General features: G+C 37.3%; 1 protein-coding gene across 2 annotated transcripts in view; it reads left to right on the forward strand.

Moving 5' to 3' along the window:
• ANAPC10 (anaphase promoting complex subunit 10) overlaps window positions 1-22,767 on the forward strand; it is an 80,091-nt gene extending 57,324 nt beyond the window's left edge. Inside the window, exon 6 of one of the 2 annotated variants that reach the window (XR_007137421.1) lies at window positions 22,347-22,389. Coding sequence is in view for 1 of the 2 variants with exons in the window: in XM_047798205.1 (XP_047654161.1) it covers window positions 22,347-22,577 (231 nt within the window). In the remaining variant the exon portion in view is untranslated. Of the gene's footprint in view, window positions 1-22,346 lie in introns of both variants that reach the window. The other variant, XM_047798205.1, reaches the window with a different exon arrangement.
• The last annotated feature ends 4,539 nt before the right edge of the window (window positions 22,768-27,306 follow it).

The raw sequence follows: 27,306 nt of genomic DNA on the forward strand, positions 1-27,306 counted from the left end.
TCAGATCCCAGGTTGCTGTGGCTGTGATGTAGGCTGGCAGCTGCAGCTCTGTTTCAACCCCTAGCCTGGGAACTTCCATATGTCGTGGGTGCGGCCCTAAAAAGCAAAAAGAAAAAAAAGAAAGAAAACATCTCCTCTCTCCCACCTGACCAGAAACATGCCAGGAAGGAAATTCTGGGAAATGTAGTTTAGCCAAGTTGGCACATTACAGAAGCACCATAGGTGGCCTTGAGAATGTTCCTCTCAGATCTCTGAAGGCAGGGAGTAACTGACTGATGGCCCCAGCCGCTGCTCTCTGATATCCATCACACAGTCTGCCCCCAGCCAGTGAGTGAGCACAGCAGGGGTACTAACCGAAGCCCATTCCTCGGGACTCTGGAGTCCTCTGACAGGCAGCTGGAGCTTAAGGACCCCTTGCCAGACCTTTATTAGAACTGCACTGCAGTCTAACAGGCATCCACCCCACCCTTCTTCCTTCCCTGTCTCCTTCCCTGGGGCCAGACCTGCATTGCTGTCTGACAGCTCTTCCAGCTCCCTCCCCATTTTCCTCTCACAGATGCTTCCCCTGATACATTCATTGAATATCTGTGATTTGGTGTCTGTTTGGAAGACTTGGACTGACAGCTGTCTTCTTAAGACATCCCTTCAATAGCATCTTGGGAATTTCCTTCACCTTTTTTTTTGGTTATTAGATTCCTTGTTTCCTGGATCCCACATCTTCATCTTTTTGATTTACTTCCTCCTTTGGTGAAATGCATCCTCCACATGGGAGGTAAAACTGTTGAAACCTTGCATGACTGAAGGCTTTATTTTAATCTCACCCTTGAGGGATGATTTGGCTGGGTAGGGAATCCTTGTTTGGAAATAATTTTTCATCAGAGTTTTAAGCACATCCTCCATTGCCTCATACATAGTTTTCTGTGTAAATGTTGAGGAATACAATGCCACTTGTGATGTCTGTTCCTTTGCATGTGACCTATTTTTCTCTGTAGAGGGTTTTAAAATCTCCTTGCCTTTGATGTTCAGAAATTTTATGATGGCTATGCCACGGGACACGTGCGTGTGTTTCTTCATTTTATTGAGTGCTCAGTGATTCCCACCATTGTGGAGACAGCTGTCGTTTAGTTCTAGGAGGTGCGTTTATGTTCTGTAGTATTTTTCCTCTCTATTTCTCCACTCTCTCTTTCTAAATTCTCATTTGTTAGCTGTGATACTTCCTGCATGAAGCCACTGATTTTCTCGGTTTTTAGCTCTTTGTTTTCTCATATCCCAATCAATTCATTTAAATTTGTATAATTTTTAAATTTCTGCATATATATATTTTTTTTTCTAAGACCTCTTTTTATTCCTTGGTCTTTAAAACAATAGCATCCTGTTCTTGTTTTAAGGATACATTCTATTATGTCACAGATGATATTAATAATGCTTTGTTTTGTTTTTAAATTTCTTGTACTTCCTTCACTGTTTCTCTTGAGAGTTCCTTTTTTGTTTCTGCTTATTGGCCTGCTTGTTTCAATTTCTGTTTTTTGTTCTTCTCTGTTTCTTTTCTTTTCTCTTCTTTTTTCTTTTCTTTTCTTTTCTTTCTTTCTTTTACATTCCCAGAGATCCTTGGCTATTTTCTCATAGACTAGGAGTGAGGCATGGACAGAGTTTGATGCTTATTGGGTGTTACAGTAATGTGGTCAGTCTAGTACCCTCACCTCTTTGCACACATGTCACCTTCTCAATGAGGCCTATTTTGACCACTTTATTTAAAACTGCACACACCCGTCCCTTCTCTGCTCTGTTTTTTCCCTCATAGCTCTTTTTTTCCCTCATGGCAGTTTTATTACCTAACGTATTATGTAATACCTTTTTAATAATGTTTGTTGTTAATTTTCTGTCTTCCCCCAGTAGAATGTCAGCCCCACAAGAGCAGAGATTTGTTATTATTTTTATTTTCATTGATATGTTCCAACCCTCTGGAATAGCGCCCAGCACAAAGCAGACATTCAATAAATATTTGTTAAATTGGGAACACTCACAAACTGTCTATAACTATTCTCTCATGGACTTACTCTCTTTCAGCTATTCTTTTTCTTATGGTCTTATTTTTTCCAGAAAATAGTAATTAATTCTCCAGCCTGGAGAAAGATGGCAGGGAACAGGAGGTGCGATGTGGAAGGAGCTTCAGGGTCATGTCCCTGGGAGTCAGTGTTCTTGTAGATGAGCAGGATGAAGGGAGGTTTACTGCTAAGTTTGCAGATGTTCACTTACCTTTTTTTTTTAAAGTAAGGTGCTGCCATTTGGTCTTGTTTTGCCTGAATCTAGAGCCTCCCTTCTTTAACCTGTATAGATAATATAAACTTTTAGTTTTCTCTATGAGTAGGAAAGGGAAGGTCACCTGCCTACTTAAACTGGGAGTGGGTGAGAATCTTGACATCAAACTAGTCCTTACATGGACTTCAGCAATTTTCTTGATTGCTTTTTTGTTTATTTTTAACCTAACTTGGCACTCCTACTTTTAGAACTACCTGGTGCTTTCAATTTCAGAAATATTAGGATACAGTGTACCTTGCTTCTTCTTGACCTTTCCCATTGCCTTTGTGTTTGTGGATTTATACATTTTTCAAATTCTCCAGCTGTCATTTCAGTTGAACTTTAGGAGTCCATTATCTCCTAAACTATTTTTCACATCATTTTAAAATTCATCAAAATGGAATTTGCCTAAGAATTAATGGGTAATTAGATATATTCGCTGGACATAAAATAATTTCCAATAACTCGATGATTTTCTGTTATTATACATGCCATGGTTTCTGGTATCCGGTACATAATAAGTGCACAGTTTGTTAATGGATGAACAGATTTTACTACTGAATTCAAGCTGTAGGGTGATGGCATTTTAGTATATTGCTTGGAAAGTTTGAGGGCAAAATTACTTTGTATATGTTTATATACTTGTGTGTATTCTGGTGTCAAGACAGATTTGTATAAAGGTGTAAACCTGGGAGTTCTCTTGTGGTGCAGTGGGTTAAGGATCTGGTGTTGTCACTGCAGAGGCTTGGGTCGGTGGCTGCTGTGGTGTGGGTTTGATCCTGGCTTGGAAACTTCCACATGCTGTGGGCATGGCCAAAAAAAAGGAAAAGAAAGGAAAAAAGGTAGAAACCTAATCGAAATCTGCAGTTAACATGTAAGGAGTAGGGTGTGGGGATTAGAAAGTGGGGGCAAAGGAATTGAGGCCAGTTGTTCACATTAACATGAGTAGTAGGTTTCTGAAAATGAAACGAACAAAATCTTGGTGAAAGAATGGGTAGTTCCTGAACTTTAGACTTAAAAAAAAAAATGAGAGTTAGGGGGACTGAGATCTTGTGTGACCAGTTCTCTTAATATTCTTATATTTACAAATATGAAAATAATTCACTAAACTAGAGCATATCCAAGATACTCAACCCATTCTAAATGATATACAATAAGTATCTCTCTGCCTTCTTTTGATGTTTGGAATAATTTCAGAGTCAGTTTCCTGCCCAATGTAAATTTGCTTTTGCCTTACTGCCGATTATCTGGCTGGAATGTAGGTGCATGACCATTTAGCACAAGGCTGAGAATATTAAGCAGAGACTCTATTGTGCAGGGCCTTGTCAACCATGTTAGGGATCATAGATTTATTCTTACTATAATGAGAAACTAATGAAAGGCTTTTCAAATTAGCATTTTTGTCAAATGGCCCTGCCGCTAATCTTAGCTTAGTTTGGAGGAAGACAAAAGTGTCTACTGACAAGGTTAGTTAAGGGGTCCCTAATAATCATCCTGGGCAGCAGATATTGTTGACTACCTGTGTCATATTCCTCCATCTCTCTTCCTTGCCCACAGAGACCATGCGTTCCACAGTAAAAGCAAAAAATGCCTCTACTCCAGCTTCCCTTTCAGTTAGTGCAGAGGCATGTGACCCAGAAATGGCCAATAAGAAATCTGATAGCTTCTGGAAAATATTTTCCCCCATAATTAAAAGAGGAAAAAGCCCTTTTGGACATTTGTCATATGAGAACATGATGCTTGCAGCTGCTGCAGACATCACAGACACAACAGGGCATGACAGAGGAGAAAGGTCTGGGACTTTTTTTTCTTTCTTTTTTTATTTTTATGTTGATACAAAACGTCCACATAACGTAAGTGAACAACAGCTCACTGAATTTTCACAAACTAAACACACCCATATAATCAGCAACCAATAATGGTCCAGAATCTCTTGTTATGCTGCCTTATGTTCCCTCAAGGCTGACCACTATTTTAACAGTATAGACTACTCTTACCTGGGTCTTGTGTATGTGTGTGTGTGTGTGATGTTTGAGTTTTGTTTTCATTTGTGATTTTTTACTTTAGGAGATGGCATCATATTTTGTACATACTCTTTTGTGTCTGGCTGTTTTTACTTACTATATTTATGAGAGTCATCTGTTTGGGTAGTTGTAGATTGTTCATTTTCATTACTGTGCAACATTACATTTTGTGAATATACTTCAATTTATTCATTTTCTATGGGGTATATACCTCTTTGACTTGTGATAGTTCTTTAAATAGTCAAGATAGGTGTCTTTTGCTATAATATATGTATAATACTTCCTCATCTGTGACTTGGTTTCTCCACTCTTTTAATGGTATCTTTATTTATTTATTTTTGCTGTACCACCACACATGGAAGTTCCCAGGCTCAGGGTCGAATTGGAGCTACAGCTACCAGCCTATGCCACAGCCACAGCCACACCAGATCCAAGCCACGTCCCACATCTGAGACCTACACCACAACTCACGGCAATGCCAGATCCCTGACCGCATGAGTGAGGCCAGAGATCGAACTTGCATCCTCACGAATACTAGTTGGATTTGTTTCCACTAAACCACAATGGGAACTCCCTTAATGGTATCTTTAGGTGAACAAAAGTTCTTAATTTTGAGATACTTAATCAGCATTTGTTAATTGGTGCTTTTTGTGTTGTGTGTAAGAAAAGCTTATCTACTCCAGAGTTCAAAGATGTTTTATTTTCTTCTAGAAGCTTTTTATTATTTTACCTTTGACATTTAGATCCAAAAACATCTGGAACTGATTTTTGTTTATGGTGAGAAGTGAAGAAATCAAGATTATTATTTTTCCTTCCAAATGGAAATTCAGATCATCCAGCATTATTACTCAAAGAGACCATCCTTTCCCTGTTGCACCAATGTTATCTGTGATAAAAAAAAATCAGGGAGTTCCTTTTGTGGCTCAGTGGTAACGAACCCAACTAGTATCCACGAGGACGCAGGTTTGATCCCTGGCCTCACTCAGTGGCTTAAGGATCTGGTGTTGCTGTGAGCTGTGGTATAGGTCGCATGCACAGCTTGGATCTGGCATTGCTGTGGCTGTAGTGTAGGCTAGCAGCTATAGCTCTGATTCTATCCCTAGCCTGGGAACTTCCGTATGCCGTGGGTGTGGCCCTAAAAAGACAAACAAAAACAAACAAACAAACAAAAAAAACCCCTCCCTTTTCTATTCTCTTAAGCGTTTCTGCAGAATTTATATCGTTTCTTCTTAAATACTTGGGAGAATTGACTGGTGATATCATCTGACCTGGAATTTTTATGATGGATTTTAAATTATAAAGCAGTTTTCTTAATATCTATAGTTCTATGCAGATTTTGTATTTCTTCTTTTTGTAGCTTTGATAAATTGTATTTTTCAAGGAACTTGTCCACATTGTCTTCTTTTTTTAAATTAAAGTATAGTTGATTTATAATTACAACAGTGTTGTGGCAATTTCTGCTGTACAGCATAGTGACCTAATCATACATAAATATATACACTCCTTGTCTTTTATTACCTTCCATCATGGTCTATCCCAAGAGACTGGATATAGATCTCTGTGCCATGTGTAGGGCCTCATTGCTTATCCATTCTAAATGTAATAGTTTGCATCTACTAACCCCAAACTTCCCGTCCACCCCACTCCCTCCCTGCTCCCCCTTGAAAACCACAAGTCTATTCTCTATGTCTGTGAGTCTGTCTCTGTTTTATAGTTAGGATCATTTGTGCCATATTTTAGATTCCACGTGTAAGTGATACCATATGGCATTTGTCTTTCCCTTTCAGACTTACATCACTTAGTATGATAATCTTTAGTTGCATCTGGGTTGCTGTGAATGGCGTTATTTCATTCTTTTTTTTTTTTAATAGCTGAGTAGTATTCCATTGTGTGTGTGTGTGTGTGTGTCTTAATCCATTAATTTCCCAGTGAACATTTAGGTTGTTTCCATATCTTGGCTATTGTGAATAGTGCTGTTGTGAACATAAGGGTACATGTAGTTTTTGAATTATAGTTTTGTCTGGTTATATGCCCAGGAGTGGGATTGCTGGATCATATGGTAATTCTATATTTAGTTTTCTGAGGATTTTCCCTGCTGTTTTCCATAGTGGTTGTACCAGTTTATATTCCCAACAGTGTTGGAGGGTTCCCTTTTCTCCACACCCTCTCCAGCATTTGTTATTTATAGACTTATTAATGATGGCCATTTTGACCATTGTAAGGTGTTACCTCATTACAGTTTTGATTTGCATTTCTCTAACAATTAGTGATGTTGAGCATCTTTTCATTTGCCTGTTGGCCATCCATATGTCTTCTTTGGAGAAATGTCTCTTAGGTCTTTGGCCCATTTTTTGATTGGGTTTTTTTTTTTATTGTTGAGTTTATGAGATGTTTATATTTTGGAGATTAAGGCCTTGTTGGTTGCATCATTTGCAACTGTTTTCTCCCATTCTGTAAATTGTCTTTTTTTTTTTTTGTCGTTTCTTTTGCTATTGAAAAGCTTGTAAGTTTGATTAGGTCCCATTTGTTTGTTTTGGTTTGTGTTTCACATTGTTTTCTGATATATATTATTTGTTGAGACAGTATGATAAATTCTTATTTGCAGATATTTTATTTTTTGCTCTACCATTTCTGTTAAAAAATATGTTCCAATTCTCAGATGAAATTATCACTTCTTTTATTTATCTTTCCCTTTTATTTCTTAACTATGTTAATAATAATAATTTTTGACCGATTGATAGACTAGATTCTAGATCTGTGCTATTCAGTAGTGTATCCACTGCAGATGGCTTTTGGCTAATCTTAAATGAGATGTGCTATAAGTGTAAAGTGTTGGATTTTGGAGATTTGGTTAAAGAAATGCTCAGTAACTTTTTATGTTGATCACATATTGAGGTGATACTCTCAATATACTAAATACAAAATTAATTTACCTTTTTCTTTTGACTTTTAAAAGTATAGCTATTGGGGACTTCCCCTTGTGGCTCAGCAGTAATGAACCCAGCTATTATCCAAGAGAATGCGGGTTCATTCCCTGGCCTCACTCAGTGGGTTAAGAATCCAATGTTGCTGTGAGCTGTGGTGTAGGTTGCAGACGCAGCTTGGATCCCAAGTTGCTGTGGCTGTGGTGCAGGCCAGCAGCTACACCTCAATTTGAACCCTAGCCTGGGAACTTCTATATGCCATGGGTGCAGCCCTAAAAAGAAAAAAAAATAATATATAGCTGTTTGAAAATTTAAACCCATGTATATGACCCATACACTTTTTCTATAGGACAGTGCCACTCTAGACACTGTTTTCTTTCTCTAGAGAGTTCACTTTGTCTTGACCTGGGCAGATAAGTTGAGAAGCTTTACTGCTCTCAGTCTCTTAGTTGAGTTGAGTTGAGTTGATGCTGTATTCCAGCTTTGGTAAAGTTCCATCTATTTCTGTTCTTTAATGCTCCCCTATCATAGCCATTCAAGGCTGTCATTGAGGGGCCTGGTGTGTTCACTGGGTAAGTTCTAGACTCAGATTTGTTTCCCCAGCCTGAGAAATTGCCAGAAACTTATTCTTCAGAGAGACCCCTCACTTATCCCTTTAGCCTCCCATCCAGACAGCTTCACCATGTGGCAATTATTTTGTGGGGGAAAAAGGCTGTGTGCTTAATGCTGTTGAAGTCTCTAATTATGTCTTTTCTAAAAGACTGCCAGTCACATCTCTGTGTGTTTCTCTGACTTGAAGAAGCAATTTTATATCTGGGAAAAGCTACAATTTGCAGCATCTTACCCCATTCTAGAATCAGCTAATGCCCCCATGCTTAAAATGGGTACAGAAAGACCAGTAACCTCTCTGAGGTTCTCTCCTCCCCGGAACCTGGCCTTCTCTAGTCCTCTTTGTTTTAGCTACTTTCTGATAACTCTAAAATAATGGTTTTAAAAAATGTAGTTATTCTCAGTAGAAACACTGCCTCAAATACTATATTATTTTGAATTTAAAAGAGATTTATTTAAAGTCTAGACCTCTCTGGTCTGTCTTCTATCATGGAATTGTTCTCTCTTGCTTTGCCTGCTATAGATAACCTTGTCCCTTGCTAGCACATTTAGAAGTTACCTCTTTAGAAAGAGAAATAAAATTTTGAATCATCAGCTTACAGCCATTTAAGTTTCCTGAAGTCATGGATCTGGATATCATCATATAGAACAGCTGTATAGAGTAAACTATATTGTGAGACTAGTCTTAGGACAGATTGTGAGGAATTCAACACTTAAGCAGCTGTGATGAATTTCAGGAGAGACAAAGAAGAGATGAAAAGGGTAGGAAGAGTATCTGAAGAAGATGAATTCACAGAAGCCACAATAAGAGAACATTTCAATAAAGAGGGTGCATCAAATTATGTAGAAAGGATAAGATGGTTTGAAGTGAAAAGGATTTGGCGACGATGAGATTTATGTTATCTTAATACCGTACAATATTTCTTTGAGGAAAGTGTAAAAACTATATGGAAATAAAATTATCATAATTTTATTTTTTATCTACAAAAATGATGATTTCATATGACTCACCCTAATAGATGGAGAAGTAAGGGTTTAGCAACAAGAAGTAATTTGCCTAAATTCAAGAATGGATGTGAAGGAGTTCCCTTGGTGGCGCAGTGGTTAACGAATTTGACTAGGAACCATGAGGTTGCGGGTTCGGTCCCTGCCCTTGCTCAGTGAGTTAAGGATCCGGTGTTGCCGTGAGCTGTGGTCTAGGTCAAAGACGCGGCTCAGATCCTGAGTTGCTCTGGCTCTGGCGTAGGCTGGTGGCTACAGCTCCGATTAGACCCCTAGCCTGGGAACCTCTATATGCCATGGGAGCGGTCCTAGAAAAAGGCAAAAAGACAAAAAACAAACAAACAAACAAAACAGAATGGATGTGAAATTCACATCTTGGTCTTCTTTTGATATTTGGTTTGATGTCCTTTCCACTAAACTACAAATTTTTAGCTATTTCTTTCATTTCTTGATTATTCATTAGTTAGATAAGACTTTTCTCTCTCTTTTTACAAAACTAAAGCTTAATTTTATTATGTGTGTATGGGTTTGTTTATATTTACTGTTTTTATTTTTTTGTCTTAAAAGAACAGTATTTTTTCCAGTTTTGTTGAGAAATAATTGACATACATCACTGTATAGGTTTAAGGTGTACAGCATGATGGCTTGATTTACTTATATGCTGTGAAATGATTACTACAGTAGGTTTAGTTAACACCCATCATCTCGTGTAATTCAGTAAAAGGGGAAAAAATTCTCCTTGTGATGAGAACGCTTAGATTCTACTCTGTTAACAACTTTCCTAGGTATCAGCCGGCAGTGTTAGCTGTGGTCATCAAGTTGTACATGACATCCCTAGTACTTATTCATCTTATCTGGTTTTCTTTTTTAATGATACTTATACCTGGTTAACTTGGGAAGTAGTAGTAGTAGTAGTCGTCATCGTTGTCCTTGTCCTCGTCATTGTCTTCATCATCCAAAGATTTTCTGCAGTTTCTTCTTGACATTTCTTTACCTTTTTGGGCTTTTGATGAAATTGTTATTTTTAATTGACACTGACTTCCAATTTATTCAGAATCGTTCATTAGATTAGTAGAAGACTCAGTCTAATTCTTTTTTTTTTTTAAACAGGTAACTTTAAGACCAAACTATGTACTCTTAACTCTCCAGGCACTCTTTCTGGAGTAGATTTCTCTGTATAAAAACTTTTTCAGCCTTACAAGTCAGAATTAATTTCCTGACCCTCTAAAGCAAGGTGACTGATTTTGACCTCAAAGTGACCTTAGGTTGTCACCTTCTTCACTAGGGTAAAAGACCTTGCTTTCCATAGTGAGCTCTTTGAGTTGGATTTTTGTCCTTCTTGTTCAGCTGCCTTTGTGGTATCCTTACTTTTAATACTTTTGGAATTTCTAAGGTTTCTTTTGGATCATATTAGACTTTTCTCTGCAAGTCGATCATCATTGCTGTTAACTGGTTCTGTTCCTTTCTAAATGAGAGGATGCTTAAAATGCCAGAATCTACTGCTTCATGTGTTAGAAGTGCTCATATTGAGCTTCTATAGAGTCGTCAGTCACAGCTCTGGCTAATGAAGGAGTAGAAGGCAGTGAGAGTGGCAGCTTTCTTGAATCAGCTATCCAGTAGTTGTTTCTTCTCCTATTTATTTTCTAGGGACATGTGATTGGCAATAGGAAAGGATATGTAACAGCATTGTATTTAATATTTGACGTGATTTTTGTTAACAAATGACTTCTTTTTTTTTTTTTTTGCTTTTTAGGGCTGCACCCATGGCATATGGAGTTCCAGACTAGGGATCTAATCAGAGCCGCAGCTACCGGCCTATGCCAAAGCCACAGCAACACCAGATCCATAACCCACTGAGGGAAGCCAGGAATCGAACCTGCAACCTCATGGTTCCTCATCAGATTCATTACTGCTGCACCATGACGGGAACCCCAGTTTTTTTGTTTTTTAGGGCTGCACCCATGGCATATGTAAGTTCCCAGGCCAAGGGTCCAATTGGAACTGCAGCTGCCAGCCTATGCACAGCCACAGCAATGCCAGATCTGAGCCATGTCTGCAACCTACACCATAGCTCATGGCAACACCAGATCATTAACCCACTGAGCAGAGCCAGGGATCGAACCTGCATCCTCATGGATACCAGTTGGGTTCATTACTGCTGAGCCACAATAGGAACTCCAGGTAGATGTATTTTTTAAGTACATAATTTCAACTATCCTATTTACCTTAACATTAATAGTCTTTACCTTATCATCTTTAAATGTATCTATCTTTTTTTTTTTTCTTGGTTTTTGTCATTTTAGGGCTGCACCTGCAGCATATGGAAGTTCCCAGGCTAGGGATTGAATCAGAGCCACAGTTGCCAGCCTACACCACAGCCACAGCAATGTGGGATCCAAGCCACATCTGCGACCTACACCACAGCTCACAACAATGCGGGATCCTTAACCCACTGAGCAAGGCCGGGGATCAAACCCGTATCCTCATGGATACTAGTCAGGTTCGTTAACCACTGAGCCATGATGGGAACTCCTAAATGTATCTATCTTTACTGAACTACCAGTTATTTACTGAACTGCCAGGTGAATTTTAGAATACAATAATGAGCTATCAAAGAACTGTTCTGAGAGAGAATAGATTTGGCAAGGTGGGAGTCACTGGTGACTTTGATGATATTGGGTTCAGTGGTGGGGACAAAATTCAGATTGGAGTGGAGTAAAGATAACTAGTAGGTGAAAAAAAAATTAAAAACTTTTCTCTTCTTTTTTTTTTAGTCTTTTTAGGGCCACACCCACAGCATATGGAGGTTCCTGGGCTAGGGGGTCAAATTGGAGCTACAGCTGCCAGCCTGCACCATAGCCACAGCAGCACCAGATCCAAGCAAGGTCTGCAACCTACGCCATAGCTTACAGCAACACCAGATCCTTAACCCACTCAGCGAGGCCAGGGATTGAACCTGCATCCTCATGGATGCTAGTCAGATTCATTTCCACTGAGCCACGATGGGAACTCCAAAATTAAAAAACTTTTTAAGGAGTTTTGCTGTGAAAAGAAACAGAGTATTGGGCATGGCAGTGTAAATCACCCAGAAGAGAACATAAGCAAATATTCTCTGACATAATTGCAGCAATGTCAGTCTCCTAAGACAATAGAAATAAACACAAAAATAAACAAATGGGACCTAATCAAACTTACAAGCTTTTGCACAACAAAGGAAACCATAAACAAAATGAAAAGATAAAATATACAAATAGCTCATAACACTCAATAACAAAAACAAACAATCGAAAATGATCAGAAGACCTCAGTAGACATTTCTCCAAAGAAAACATCAGATGGCCAATAGGCACTTGAAAAGTCAACATTACTGATTATTAGAGAAATGCAAATCTAAACTAAAATGAGGTACTACCTTACATCAGTCTGAATGGCCATCATTAAAAAGTTTATAGATAATAAATACTGGAGAGGGTGTGGGGAAAAGGGAATCCTCCAACAATGGTGGTGGGAATGTACATTGGTGCAGCCACTGTAGAAAGCAGTGTGGAATTTCCTTAAAAAACTGTAAGTATCAACCATATGATCCAGCAGTTCTACTCCTGGGCATATATCTGGAGAAAGCTATAATTCAAAAAGATGCACGTACCCCAATGTTCATAGCAGCACTGTTTACAATAGCCATGACATAGGAACAACCTAAATGTCCATTGACAGATGAATGGATAAAGAAGATGTGGTGCATATGCACAATGGAATATTACTCAGCCATAAAAAAGAATGAAATAGCAACATGGATAGAGATTATCACACTAAATGAAGTAAGTCATACAAAGACAAATATCATATGATATATGTGGAATCTAAAATATGATACAAATGAACTTATTTATAAAACAGAAACAGACTTACAGACATAGAAAACAAATATGGTTACCAAAGGGGAAAAGGGTAGGGGAGTAATTACTTGGGAGTTTGAAATTAGTAGATACAAACTACTATATATAGAATAATCAGCAAGGACGTACTGTATAGCATAAGGAATTATATTTAATATCTTGTAATAAACCACAATGGGAAGGAATATGAAAAAGAATATATATATGTATATATACATATGTATATATATGAATCATTTTTCTGTATACCTGAAACTAATGCAACATTGTAAATCAACTATACTTCAGTTAAAAATAAATAAAAATATAATTCCCATCGAGATACCTCAAAAAAAAAAAAAGAAACAGAGAATTAGGGCAGTACATGAAGGGAGACATAGGGTTGGAGAAAGGATTTTATTTTTATTTTTTAAGATGACAGATATGGTGTGTTTGTAATGATGATGACATTGATCCAGTGGAGAAGAGAAAATGATTGGCTAGATAATAATTATAGCGGGAGCAAAATCTTGGGCTGGCATGGAAAGGCTGGGCTCTGCTGAGCAAATGGAAGAAGCCCCTCACAGTGGTTCGGGGGCAGTTTAACTGCAATATAACAGCTGATGGGATGATTGTAGTTTTTTCCTCTAATTGCTTCTGTTTTTTTAGTGAAATCAGATATCTCTCAGAGAGAAGTTAGAGCAGGTGTTAGAATTTGAGAAGCTCAGAAACAGCTATCCCGGAGACAGTGAAAGCAAATTTTCTAAAGGAGTGTAGTGAGAATTTTGCCTGGTGCTAAATATATATACTTGAATGTATGCTTTTTGTCCTGAATTTAAAATGAGAACCAGTTAGCATGTTGATTATTTTTCTTCAGTAGGTATTGAATAGGAAGAGAGTTGGGTTTAACCAGGAGTGTTGCTTTTTCCTCAGAAAAATATGAAACAGTGAGAGTGGAACATTGGATTTCAGTGTATAAAGGGATTGATTATCATAATGAATTATGAGAGATCCTTGAGGTAAAGTGGGAATGGAATATATCGAATGGGTTTTTGAACAGTAAAAAGGAGGTGGAATCAATCATCTAGCTGTTTGGGTAGGCTTGACGCTAGCACAGTGGAGTCACTAGAGGAAGCTGGTGACTTAGGAGGCTATGAGATGGGGATGCTTAAAGTCAAGATTTCAGTGATCTTGCAGCTACTGCTCATAATCAAATATAAACATGATGCTGGGGGAGGGGTAACTGAAATGGGTTGGAGATAAAATGTTGGAAGTGAAGAAGTTTGAAGAAGGGAGAATCCAGATCATTGAATGGATCGTCTCTGAGGAAGTTGAAATCACCAAGAAGGATGATTCTATCAATGGAGGAAAGGAATACAATCAATGAAATGTTAAAATCAGGTACTGAAACTTTTCCTGTTTTGAGTTCTTCGCCTAATCACCAAGTTAAAAATAGATTTTTTAATAAGAAAAATACGTGTTTATTGAGAAAAGCATAGATAATACATAAACATAACAAAATGAGAATGATCTATATATTCTCACCATTATTGATATTTCCTGTTTATATTTTCATGAATATCCTTTCAGACTTTTGTGTACATAGAAATAATCTTAAAATATGTATATTTTATATATATAAGATCACACAACACATGTTATTTAATACTTTGCTTTTTAAAACTAACCAGAGGTGCTGCAAATAACTGCAGATGTATGTAGAGGCACATAATTTTGAATTGCTATAGGATATTCCAGGGTATGGACAGACCATAATTAGGTATTGTTTTACTGTTGCTGCATAACAGATCACACTGAAACTTAGTGGTATTAAACAGTGGTAATCACTTATTATCTCATGGTTTTTGTTCAGAAATATGGAAGAAGCTTGGCTGGCCATTTCTCTCTTGGATTCTCTCATGCTCTTGCAGTCGTATGTCAGCTAGGCTGACTGGGACTGGAGGATCCACTTCTAAAGTGGTTCACTTTTCTGGCTGGCACGTTGGTGCTAATGATTGTCTGGAGTCTTGGTTTCTTTCTACATGGCCCTCTCCATGGGGCTTCTTCATGTCACAGTAGCTGGCTTCCACAGAAAGAATGATCTAACAGATGCAGGCAGAAACTGCAATGCCTTTTATGACCTATCTGCAGATGGTCACTTCTGACATATTTCTGTTTCTTGCCCAAAGCCAGCCCTAATTCATTGTAGGAAGGGACTACACAAGAGCATGAATTACCAAGGCTCATCTTGTGGCTGGTCACCACATTATCCTTCTCTTCATGTTCTTTTCATTTATTTCCAGTCAGGAATATTATTACACATAGAACCTATGTATGCATGTCTTAAGTATTGCCCAACGTCCCAGAAGTGGAGTTGCTTTGTTAGATTTTGTATTGTCTTGGCTGCATGTGGAAGTTTCCAGGCCAGGGATCAGACCCACGCCACAGCAGTGACAACGCCATATCCTTAACCTGCTGAGCCACCAGGGAACTCTGAGTTGCTCTGTTAAAGAATAGTACATCGAAAAATTTAATAGGTATTACCAAATTACTTCTCAAAAAGGCTACTATACCTATTTAATTCCCTTATCGGTCTTTGAGTGCATACATTCCCCTCACCTCACATAATTATTGTTTCTAATTATTTTAATCTTTGTCAATCTGATAGATGTTTTATTTCTGTATAAATATTTTCTGGTATCTGTTTTATTATTAGTGAGATTGAATAATTTCCTTATGTTTGTTGGTCAGTTACATTTTTCTTTTTGTGAATGGCCTGTACCTGGTCAATGTTCACTTCTTTATTAGTGTTGATTTTTTTTCTTATGATTATTACTAAGGTATTTGTCCTTCATTGTGAAACTTACAAATATTTTTTCTCTATTTGCTGTTTATATTTTTATTTTGTTTTAGTCTTAAAGAAATTTTTTTTTTGTCTTTTTGTCTTTTTGTTGTTGTTGTTGATGTTATTTCTTGGGCCGCTCCTGCGGCACATGGAGGTTCCCAGGCTAGGGGTTGAATCGGAGCTGTAGCCACCGGCCTACGCCAGAGCCACAGCAATGACAGCAATGCGGGATCCGAGCCGCGTCTGCAACCTACACCACAGCTCACGGCAACGCCGGATCGTTAACCCACTGAGCAAGGGCAGGGACCGAACCTGCAACCTCATGGTTCCTAGTCGGATTCGTTAACCACTGCGCCACGGCGGGAACTCCTTAAAGAAAATTTTGATGTTCATGTGGTCAAGTCTGTTCTGTTTTTTTTTTTCCTTTGTTGTATTTGGGTTTGCGAATTTCTTTGAAAGGTGAGCCCTGCCAAAAGATTATAAATATGTTCCTGTATTTTTATAATACTCTTAGAGTTTTGCTATTGTGATTATTAATTTATTTATATGTAATTATTTAAGAATTTACTTTTGTGTTTGGAATGAAGTTAATATCTAAACTTTTTCTTTAGTCAGCCAGTGTTGCAGTGCTGTTTTTTGATCAATCCATCCTTTCTTCACTGTAGATGTTAGTTTTCTACTCAATAACAATTCTCCCCAACTGTCTTGATAGAACTCCAATTTTATTCACTTCCCTACCCCCCAGAAAGTAGCCATGTGCTGTCACCATCCCCAGCCTTAGGGACTGAGTCCTTATTGAACCACCTCCAATCATGGTGGTTCTACTCCTCTGCTGCTTGATTTATAGATAGGTATTGAATAAGAGCTTCTGGGAAACTGTGCTTGTTCTTAAAAAAGATATCCAAAAAGGAAACAGTACTCAATTTCTGTCTCTGGAAGACTACTGCAGCCAGCTAAGCTTGGGGACAGTGCTCATCCACCCACACTGCAAAGAATGATAGAACCTGAGTTTGTGACAGCATTTTTGAGCTTCTAAATTAACCTCTTATGTGACTCTGTTAACTCAGGCACTCTTACTGTGTGAAGTGATGGATTTCCTCATCGTTTAAGTGTCATTGAGTTGGATTTTATGTTACTTGCAGCCAAATGCATTTTGATACACCTAAGCTATGAAATGTGGTACCATGCTATTTATTTAATAAAGCTTTATACTAGGTTTTACTATCTAGAATTACCAGCCCTATTCCTCCCCCTCATTTTTCTTTTTCACATTTTAACTCTTCCTACCCCACCCTTTTTTTTCCAGAAAAACTTAAAACCTAATCTTTCTGTCTCTGCTTTCTTTTTGGTTTCATCTGTCAAATGTATTTTTACCATCTACTTGTATTTAAGATATTTCTTAATCACTGTGTTAAAACACAGATTTGTCTCTCTCTCTCTTTTTTTTTTTTTTGCTCTTTTTGTCTTTTTCTAGAGCCGCACCTGTAGCATATGGAGGTTCCGAGGCTAGCGGTCTAATCAGAGCTGTAGCCACCGGCCTGCGCAGAGCCACAGCAACTCGAGATCCAAGCTGCATCTGCAACCTGCGCCACAGCTCCGGCAATGCCGGATTCCCCAGCCCACTGGGCGAGGGCCAGGGATCAAACCCACAACCTATGGTTCCTAGTCGGAGTCATTTACCACTGAGCCATGACGAGAACTCCTAGATTTGTCTTTTTTAGATAATATATAGTTAGACGTTGAGTTTTAATGAGATAGAATTCACATACTGTACAATTCACTGATTTAAGATGACTACATTTCGGGGAGTTCCTGTCGTGGTGCAGTGGTTAACGAATCCGACTAGGAACCATGAGGTTGCGAATTCAATCCCTGGCCTTGCTCAGTGGGTTAAAGATCCCGCGTTGCCGTGAGCTGTAGTGTAGGTTGCAGACGCGGCTCGGATCCTGCATTGCTGTGGCTCTGGCGTAGGCCAGCAGCAACAGCTCCGATTAGACCCCTAGCCTGGGAATCTCCACGTGCCGCGGGTGCGGCCCTCAAAAGACAAAAAAAGCCGAAAAAAAAAAAAGATGTATACATTTTATCACCCCCAAAAGAAACCCTGTGCTAATTAGTAGTCACGGTCCATCCTACTCCCCAGTACCCAGCTCTAAGCAGCTTCTAACCTACTTTCTGTCTCTGTGAATTTGTTTACTCTAGGTGCCTCATGTGAGTGGAATCATACTGTATTTGTTCTTTTGCAGCTGGCTTATTTCACCAGCATGATATCTTCAAGAGAATCTGAGTTTTTTAGATGATATTTGACATCTACATTTGTACCATCTCATTTTATACTATCATCCTACCATATCCTTATACAATCTTGTTTATTCTTTTTCTTGCTAGAGATTTTGAAATCAACATCCCACTTTTAATTTTGTTATTATTCCCTTCTGTAGTTCCCTTTATGTTATATGTGTAAATGTATAGTTATAAACATGACACAAAGGGAGCTGTGCTATGGTGAAGAGATTAGAGGCCAATTTTCTCTTGCCCATATTTCTTTTACTTCATTTTTTGGTTATAATATAGGATCTTGGATATAATTATTATTACTAAATTATCATCTTTATATTATATAAACATTACATTATGTGTTTAAAAGCCTAGACTCCGGGGAGTTCCCATTGTGGCACAGTGGAAACGAATCCCACTAGTAACCATGAGGTTGTGGATTTGATCCCTGATCTTGCTCAGTGAGTTGGAGATCCGCCATTGCCATGAGCTGTGGTGTAGGTCACAGACCTGGCTCGGATCCCAAGTTGCTGTACTGTGGCATAGGCTGGCAGCAGTAGCTCCTATTCAGCCCCTAGCCTGGGAACCTCCATATGCTGCAGGTGTGGACCTAAAAAGCAAAAAGCCAAAAAAACGCCTAGACTCTGGAATCACACTGCTTGTTTGAATCACAGCTCTGCCACATACCAGTTGTGTGATCTTGGTAAAGTTATTTAAACTTTCTGTGTCTCAGTTGTTCTGTTTGTAACATCAGGATAATAATATTACCTGCTTCATTGTTAGGATTAAATAGATTAATTTACTTATTGTACCTAGAGCAATATCTGGTACATAATATGTGCTATATGAGAGTTTGCTGTTATTATCATTAGCATTCTTTTTGAGGAATTATTATTGACATGTATGTTTTATTTTGTAAAAATTAATTTATTGTTTTTGTTTAACTGTGTGTAAGTTTTTTGGTTTGATTGGTTTTTGGTTTTTGATTTCTTCCTTACTGCTAGTATTTTTTATGTCATCTCTCTTGAAGTCTTATTGTTATATTTATACCTCTTCAAATAGTTTTCCCAGATGTGATCTGCTGTCTTGTTCACTACAGTTGGTACCATTTTTCCAAGGTCTTTATACCAGCCCCACAGGGCTCTTCCTTCAGAGACACCACACCACCCAAACAGCTCCCTCTTCAGATATCTGAGTTTCAACCACTTTTATGAGCGTCTCAATAATTTCAGTCTCTTTCCTTTGTTCTATAGCCTTAGAATTGCACTTCTGGTACTTGTTCTCTCTATGATACCTTAGGATTCTCCTTGGCCTCTTAATTTCTCTAGTTAAGAACTCAATTCCTATCTAGGGAATTCTCTCTTAAAAAAGAAAAAGCAACAAAAAACACTGTGTGTTTCCTGACTTTACCCTGACGGAGACAGCTTATCTTTCTGAATCTCCATCAGTAACTATTCTCTATGTCAGTGATCAGCAGCTGCAGCCTGTGGGCCAAAATCTAAGCCTGTGTCCTGCTTTTGTAAATAAAGCTTTAGTGGAACATAGTCACAGCTATTCTCTTTCATATTGCCTTTAACTTACAATTTTCAAAGGCAGAGTTGAGTAATCATGATAGAAATCACATGGCCCACTTCGCCTATAATGTTTACTATCTGGTCCTTTATAGAAAAAGTTTGCCACCCCCTGCCCTACATCTATAATTAGCAGAATTTTTGGTATTTAGTAGACATGCCAATAAAAAATTTTAAGTAAGTGAATATCTGGAGAAAAGAGCCAAAAAGAGATATGGTAGAAAGAAAGGACAAGAAGGAATATAGAAAAATTTACATTTTAATGGTGATAAAATTTTCATTTATTGAGGCCCAAATCAGAAATGGGAGGGGGGAAAAAGAAAATTAAATTGGCAAAAATTTCCCTTTTATTAATTTTCTGCTTAAAAATATATAAAATAATGTTTTGTGAGCCACAGGAGAAGTCCAATATCACTAATTCTTAGAGAAATGCAAATTAAAACTACAATGAGGTGCCACCTGACACCAGTCACAATGGCCGTCATTAACAAGTCAACAAATAACAAATGCTAGAGGGGATGAGGAGAAAAGGGAACCCTCCTACACTGTTGGTGGCAATGTAAATTGGTACAACCACTATAGAAAACAGTGTGGAGGTACCTCAGAAAACTAAATGTAGACCTACCATGTAGTCCAGCAATCCCACCTCTGGGCATATATCCAGACAAAACATTCATTCACAAAGATACATGCACCCCTATGTTCATTGCATTACTATTCACAATAGCCAAGACATGAAAACAACCTAAATATCCAGCAACAGATGAATGGATTAAGAAAATGTGGCGCATATATATATATATGGTGGAATACTACTCGGCCATAAAAAAGGACAAAATAATGCCATGTGCAGCAAAATGGATGCAACTAGAGATTCTCATACTAAGTGAAGTAAGTCAGAAAGACAAACACCATATGACTTCACTTATTTGTAGAATCTAATATATGGCACAAATGATTCTATCTACAAAACAGAAATAGACTCACAGACATCCAGAGCAGACTTGTGGTTGCCAGGCAGTAGAGGGGAGGGAGTGGAATGGACAGAGAGTTTAGGGTTAGTAGATGCAAACTATTACAATTAGAATGGCTAAGCAATGAGGTCTTCCTCTATAGCATAGGAAACAGTGTCCAGTCTCTTGAGTTATAACATGATGGAAGATAGTATGAAAAAGAGAATGTATATATGTGTGTGACTGGGTCACTTTGCTGTACAGCAGAAATTGAAGAAACATTGTAAATCAAGTATAATTTAAATATTTAAAAAATCAAGGTGTCGGCAAGGTGCATTCTTTTCTAGAGATTCTAAGGGAGAACTGTTCCTTGCCTTTTCCAGCTTTTAGAGGCTGTCCACATTCCTTGGCTTGTGGTTGCATCACTCAACCTTTGCTTCTATCACCACATCTTTTCTGTCTTTCCCACTTGCCTCTTATGATGACTCTTGTGATTACATTGGGCCTACCCAGGTATCCAGGATAACTTCCCATCCCCAAATCTTTAAATAATCACATCTGCAAAATCCCTTTGCCATTAAGTTAACATATTCAGAGGATTTGGGGAACGATGTGGACCTCTTTGGGGGCCCATTATTTTGCCTACCACGTCTTTCTTTTATTTAGAATCATTGACTGTCAGAGCTGAAAGGGACATTGGATGAAAACTTGTCCAATCGCTTTACTTTATACATGAGGAACTGAATGAAACCAGAGAGGTTGTTTGTCTGCCTCCAAGCTTTTTTGAAGGTTTGGAACAAGGCTTTATTTATGTTTTGTATGCTTAACTAAACTTACAATAATACCTTGAACATTTTAAGTACTCAGTAACTATTTATTGCCTGAATGATTAAAAGGTTTGTGATAGAAACCAGATATATCTGCTCTCTGACTCACTTATTTTAAGTTAGTGCTAATGGCAGTTTATGAAAAGCTACTGGCTGAAAATACTATGAGGAATAGAGATTCATTTATACTTACATTTTGTAATTTAAAGGAGGAAATTATTCTATCTTAAAAAAACTACCTTTTTAAAGATTCCAGTTCTCTGTCTTTCGCCCATCTCAACTTTTTTCTACCTGCCCTCCTTCCTCATTAAAAAAGAAAGAAAGAAAATAAAGAATAATGAAAGAAAGAAAAAAAAAGAAGAAAGAAGGGAGAAAAGAAAGAAAAGAGAAAGAGGGCAGCTAAAGAAGAAACTGTGGTGTTCACTTGTTTTTCTAGAGTAACTTCTGGAATCCAGATTTATATTTAATACTCATAGCCATTGGGCTCAGTTGATAAGATAAACCTGTATTTTCTGTAATTCATATCTTTCATATGTGTTCAATAATTGAGATAGTTTAAAAATCAGTATTTTTCTTTTAAAAACTGCTTCATAACCTCAGGAAAATGTTTAGAAATTTAGGTTTATTTTTTGACTTATGATTTTCCTTCCCTTGTTAAACAAAAGATAGTTTGGACTCTTGGTTAAAATAAAATGAAAAAATTTTAAAAATCTATCAGGCATTTCTTATAGGAAAACATTAAAATCTAGTTTTTAGGTTTTGATTATCATTCAGACTCAATAAATCAGTTTCTATTTTTACTTAAAAAAAGATTTGATGCTTGTGCAATGACTGATTTTGTTTTGTTAATATTCTTATAATTTATATAGAATCTGATTTATTATGTGAGTTTGGCAGTATGTTCTAAACATATCTAGTCTTTTCTTACTTGTATCAATGTAGTTTTCCATTGGCCCCATATATTTATTCATGTCTGAATCTAAACTTTTATTGGGTAAAAATGGGCAATAACTGGTAATGTTTATTATAGTGTCATGCTTGCAGTGAGCAAAATGTTAATTATAAGTCAACTTTAGAATGCATTCATTATAATAAATTATATTCATCTGGTGAAAACATAATCTGACTTTTCTTTTCTTGGCAGCAACTTGAATTGGTGGAACCAAGTGGCTGGATTCATGTTCCCTTAACTGATAATCATAAGAAGCCAACTCGCACATTCATGATACAGATCGCTGTTCTAGCCAATCACCAAAATGGAAGAGACACCCACATGAGACAAATTAAAATATATACACCAGTGGAAGAGAGCTCCATTGGTAAATTTCCTAGATGTACAACTATTGATTTCATGATGTATCGCTCGATAAGGTGACCTTGAAACAGAAGTCATTAAACATATCTTTATCTTGTGAATAAATATTAAATCTGGTGTCTTTATTGAAAAAAGCATCAATTATTTTGCAATTTTGTATGCATTGAAAAGTATTTTATTGTAACTTTAATAAACAAATTTGGGATCGTACTGTATTTTCTTTAATGTGTAATAAATCTCATGTATTTTATAAGTATTAGAAATGAATTTAAGCCAGTTATTAATTTTTTCCTTATATCAAAAGGAAACCAGTTGATCTGAAAATTTTTGAGATAGACACAATTTTTTACTAACCAGGTAATTATTGTAAATCATGATCATCCATTAGAGTAATGATTTACCAAATGTTTGAGAACAAAATTATGTTTCATCAACATATATTATCTTTAATAGGCCAAAATTATCATCATTTTTTCCTTTCCAGAGGGAGTGTCTTTTATGTCAAGCCTTTTTTTGTGTCAAAGTAAGCTTAGCATTAGGTGTCTGATGAAAACCATTCTGATTTGTGGAATATACTTAATTGTGTCATAGTTATTTCCATGAAGTATTTTAGACCTAGGGTTGTCTGTATCCTGAAATTATGTCAGAGATTGCCATATAATCTGCTGTTTTTCCTAGTTCTAATGCTGCTTTTAGAGTAGTTATTTTCATACTTGTGTCTGACACTGAAGCATTCCCTGAGGGATAATGTACATCATGAAAGTTTTAAGAATATATCAAATTGGGAGTTCCCATCGTGGCTCAGTGGTTAACGAATCCGACTAGGAACCATGAGGTTGCAGGTTCGATCTCTGGCCTTGCTCAGTGGGTTAAGGATCCGGCGTTGCCATGAGCTGTGGTGTGGGTCCCAGACGCGGCTCGGATCCCGAGTTGCTGTGGCTCTGGCGTAGGCCGGCGGCTACAGCTCTGATTTGATCCCTGGCCTGGGAACCTCCATATGCCACGGGAGCGGCCCTAGAAGTGGCGAAAAGACAAAATATATTGTTTTTTATGTATAAAAATACTTTAAAGGCACTTAAATGAGTTTTCTTTCCATGGTTTAAGACGAAGAGATCTGATTCTTCCTACTCCCACCTCACTGCCCACTGCCCCATATCTGACACTTTAGAGGAGGATGAATATTTTGCTACAGAACTCCCCCATATTGGCTCTTGTTTGGGAAAGATTCCTCAGAGGTTCTTGCATTACTGATTAGACTGAAGTCTTAAATTAACAGAAAATTTACAAAATAGTTATGTTTGCTTTATTCTGGCAGAATACTAATTTACATGGATACTGTAAAAAATGAAGGTTTCATTTTATCACTCAGCAGAATCTTAGCTCTTCTTTCTATGAGTTCCACAAAAAGTTTATCTTTTTCATTTTGTTGTCTTTAAGAAGCATGGTAGGTGACTATATGGTTACCAAAAAAGCCTGTAACCAAAGCTCATTGAGATCAGCACATTATTCCCAAGTGTAGATGTGGGATGTCGGGAAGGGTGCTTGAAGAGAGGAGTGAAGAAAAGCACATGGACAGGAATTCAAAGAAAAGGAGAGAATTAAGGAAGTAAGAAGAGCAATATATGCTTGGCACTGTATTAGATGTTCTGCCTTAGTCCGATAAGGAAAACATTCATGTAAACACCAGGGCCTTGGTCTAAGAGAAATCTAATAAAGAGTACAGGAGGTTTGATTAGTAATAATGTTACTACTTGCTAACTGCTTTTTAAAATTTTGCTTAAGAGAAAAGAGGAGGACTGATGATCGTTTGTATGATCCAGTCTATTATTTCTTACTAGTAATGATTTGCTAAGAAACTCCTAAAATTAGGAGTTTTTCCCAACATTAAGAAGAATGTTGGGAAAATCAGTATGTTTTGTACTTCTACTCCCTTTCCCTATTTTTCGTAAGCCAGGTGGCTGACCACCTCGTTAGGCATGGGAAAATTTAGTACCTGAGGATTATGGAGACAATGCTTCCCCTTATTTTGAAGATTATTTGAAGTACAGATAGACCATATATTACATTAACAAAGCATAGTTATCTGCGACAGTTTCATTTTCCTTTTGAAAGTGCAAAAAGACAAAAAAAAATGAAAGTGTAAATTATTTATCCAACAAAAGATTTGTATCTAGAATGCTTACTACTTAATAGGAAAAAGACAAACAATCCAATTAAAGTGAGCAAAAGATTTAACCAATCACCTCACCAAAGAAGATGAGTGATTGGCAAATAAGAATATGAAAATATGCACAACTTCATGGGATGTTAGTGAAATGCAAGTTGAAATCACAATGAGATACCATTTTACAGCCACTGGAATAACTATGCTTTAAAAGACAATTGCTTCGGGTGTTAGCAAATCTGTGGAGGAACTGGATCTTATGTTAAACTGCTGATTAGAATATGATTGATGTAAACTACTTTGGAAAACAGTTTGATAATTTCTTAAAAGGTTAGGAGTTCCCATTGTGGCTCAGCAGGTTAAAGACCCAATGTTGTCTTTGTGAGTATTTGGGTTCAATCCCTGGCCTCACTCGTGTTGAGGATCAAGCATTGCTGCAAGCTGTGGTGTACGTCTGGCTTGGGTCTGGTGTTGCAGTGGCTGTGGCATAGGCTGCAGCTACAGCTGCAATTCTACTCCTGGCCTGGGAACTTCCATATGCTGCATGTGTTTCTGTAAAAAGAAAAAAATAAAAATACACCTATTATGTGACCCAGCCATTCCACTTAACAGGTATTTACCCAAGAGAGAATAAAGCATATGTTCATATAAAGACTTGGACAGGAATGCTCACATCGGCTTTTTTTATAGTATCTAAAAATAGGACATAGTGTAAATGTTGATATGCAAATGTTGCAAAACAATCCAAATATTGATCCATGTCATAGAGTCCTGCTCAGCAATAAAAATAAATGGTTAATGGATACATGCAACAATATGGATAAATTTCCAATACAATTATGCTGAAAGAAGCCACAAAAAAACAGTAAATACTGTATATCTTTTTAAATTAAATTTTAATTGAAATATAGTTGATTTACAATGTGCCAGTTTCTTCAAAGTGACTCAGTCTTATATATGTATATAAGTATATATAACACTTTTAATATATCCTTTTAAATGTCCTTTTCCATTATGGTTTATCACAGAACAGTGAATATAGTTTCCTTTGCTATACCATAGGACCTTGTGGTTTATCCATTCATATAAATAGTTTGCATCCCTCTACCACTGCTTAGCAACCACAAGTCAAACTCCCATTACATCCCTCTACCACTGCTTAGCAACCACAAGTCAATTCTTTATTTCTGTGAGTCTGTTTCTGTTTCATAGGTAGGTTCATTTGTGTCATATTTTAGATTCCATATATGTGATATCATACGATATTCGTCTGACTTCATTTAGTATGAGAATCTCTAGTTTCATCCATGTTGATGCAAATGGCATTATTTCATTCTTTGTTATGGCTGAGTGATATTCCATTGTGTATATGTAACACATCTTTACCCACGCATCTGTTGATGGATAATTAGGTTGTTTCTATGTCCTGGCTGTTGTAAATAGGGCTGCTATGAACACGGGTACATGTGTCTTTTTGAATTGTAGTTTAATTTGTATATATGCCCAGGAGTAGGATTGCTGGATCATATGGCAACTCCATTTTTTTCTGAGGAAACTCCATACTGTTTTCGATAGTGGCTGCACCAACTTACAGCCCCACAAACAGTGTAGGAGGGTTCCCTTTTCTCCATATCCTCTCCAGCATTTGTTATTTGTAAACTTCTTAATGATGACCATTCTGATTGGTGTGAGGTGGTAACTCGTAACTTTGATTTGCATTTCTCTAATGATTAGTAATGTTGGGCATCTTTTCATATGCCTGTTGGCCATCTGTATGTCATATATGATTTTTTAATTCTAGAAAGTACAGACTCATCAAGTAATAGAAAGCATATCAGTGATTGCATAGGATGAGGAGTAGAGAGAAGAAAAAAGGGATGGACTGTTTGGAAAGATGACAAAAATATTAATTATTCTGATTGTGTTACTGATTTCACAGATATATATATATATATATATATATATGCCAAAGTTTACCAAATTATACATTTTAAATACATGCAGTTTATTGCATGTCAATCATACCTTGATAAAGCTGATTTAAAAAGAACTTATTCTCCAAAAAAAAAAAAGGAGTTCCCGTCGTGGCGCAGTGGTTAACGAATCCGACTAGGAACCATGAGGTTGCGGGTTCGGTCCCTGCCCTTGCTCAGTGGGTTAACGATCCGGTGTTGCCGTGAGCTGTGGTGTAAGTTGCAGACGCGGCTCGGATCCCACGTTGCTGTGGCTCTGGCGTAGGCCGGCGGCTACAGCTCTGATTCAACCCCTAGCCTGGGAACCTCCATATGCCGCAGAAGCGGCCCAAAGAAATACCAAAAAAATAAAAATAAAAAAAATAAATAAAAAGAGCTTATTCTACCTGTTTCACATAGGAATTATCCAAAGATACTAGATTTGACATACTTATATTTCTTACTTTGTCGGATCTGAGAATAAAAAATTAACATTGAAAAACCATTTTAACAGTTAATAGAACAATGACAGCAAATTCATTGATTAATCTGTAATCAGTATATATTTTTGAGTATTGATCAAATCTTGCAAGTTATAAGATTTAAATTTTTTAAATTGGCAAGTATTGAAAGTGCTAGACACTTTAAAAATCAGTTTATTACCTGAGGAAAT

Source organism: Phacochoerus africanus, chromosome 10, assembly GCF_016906955.1.
Source record: "Phacochoerus africanus isolate WHEZ1 chromosome 10, ROS_Pafr_v1, whole genome shotgun sequence".
Classification (NCBI taxonomy): Eukaryota; Metazoa; Chordata; class Mammalia; order Artiodactyla; family Suidae; genus Phacochoerus; species Phacochoerus africanus.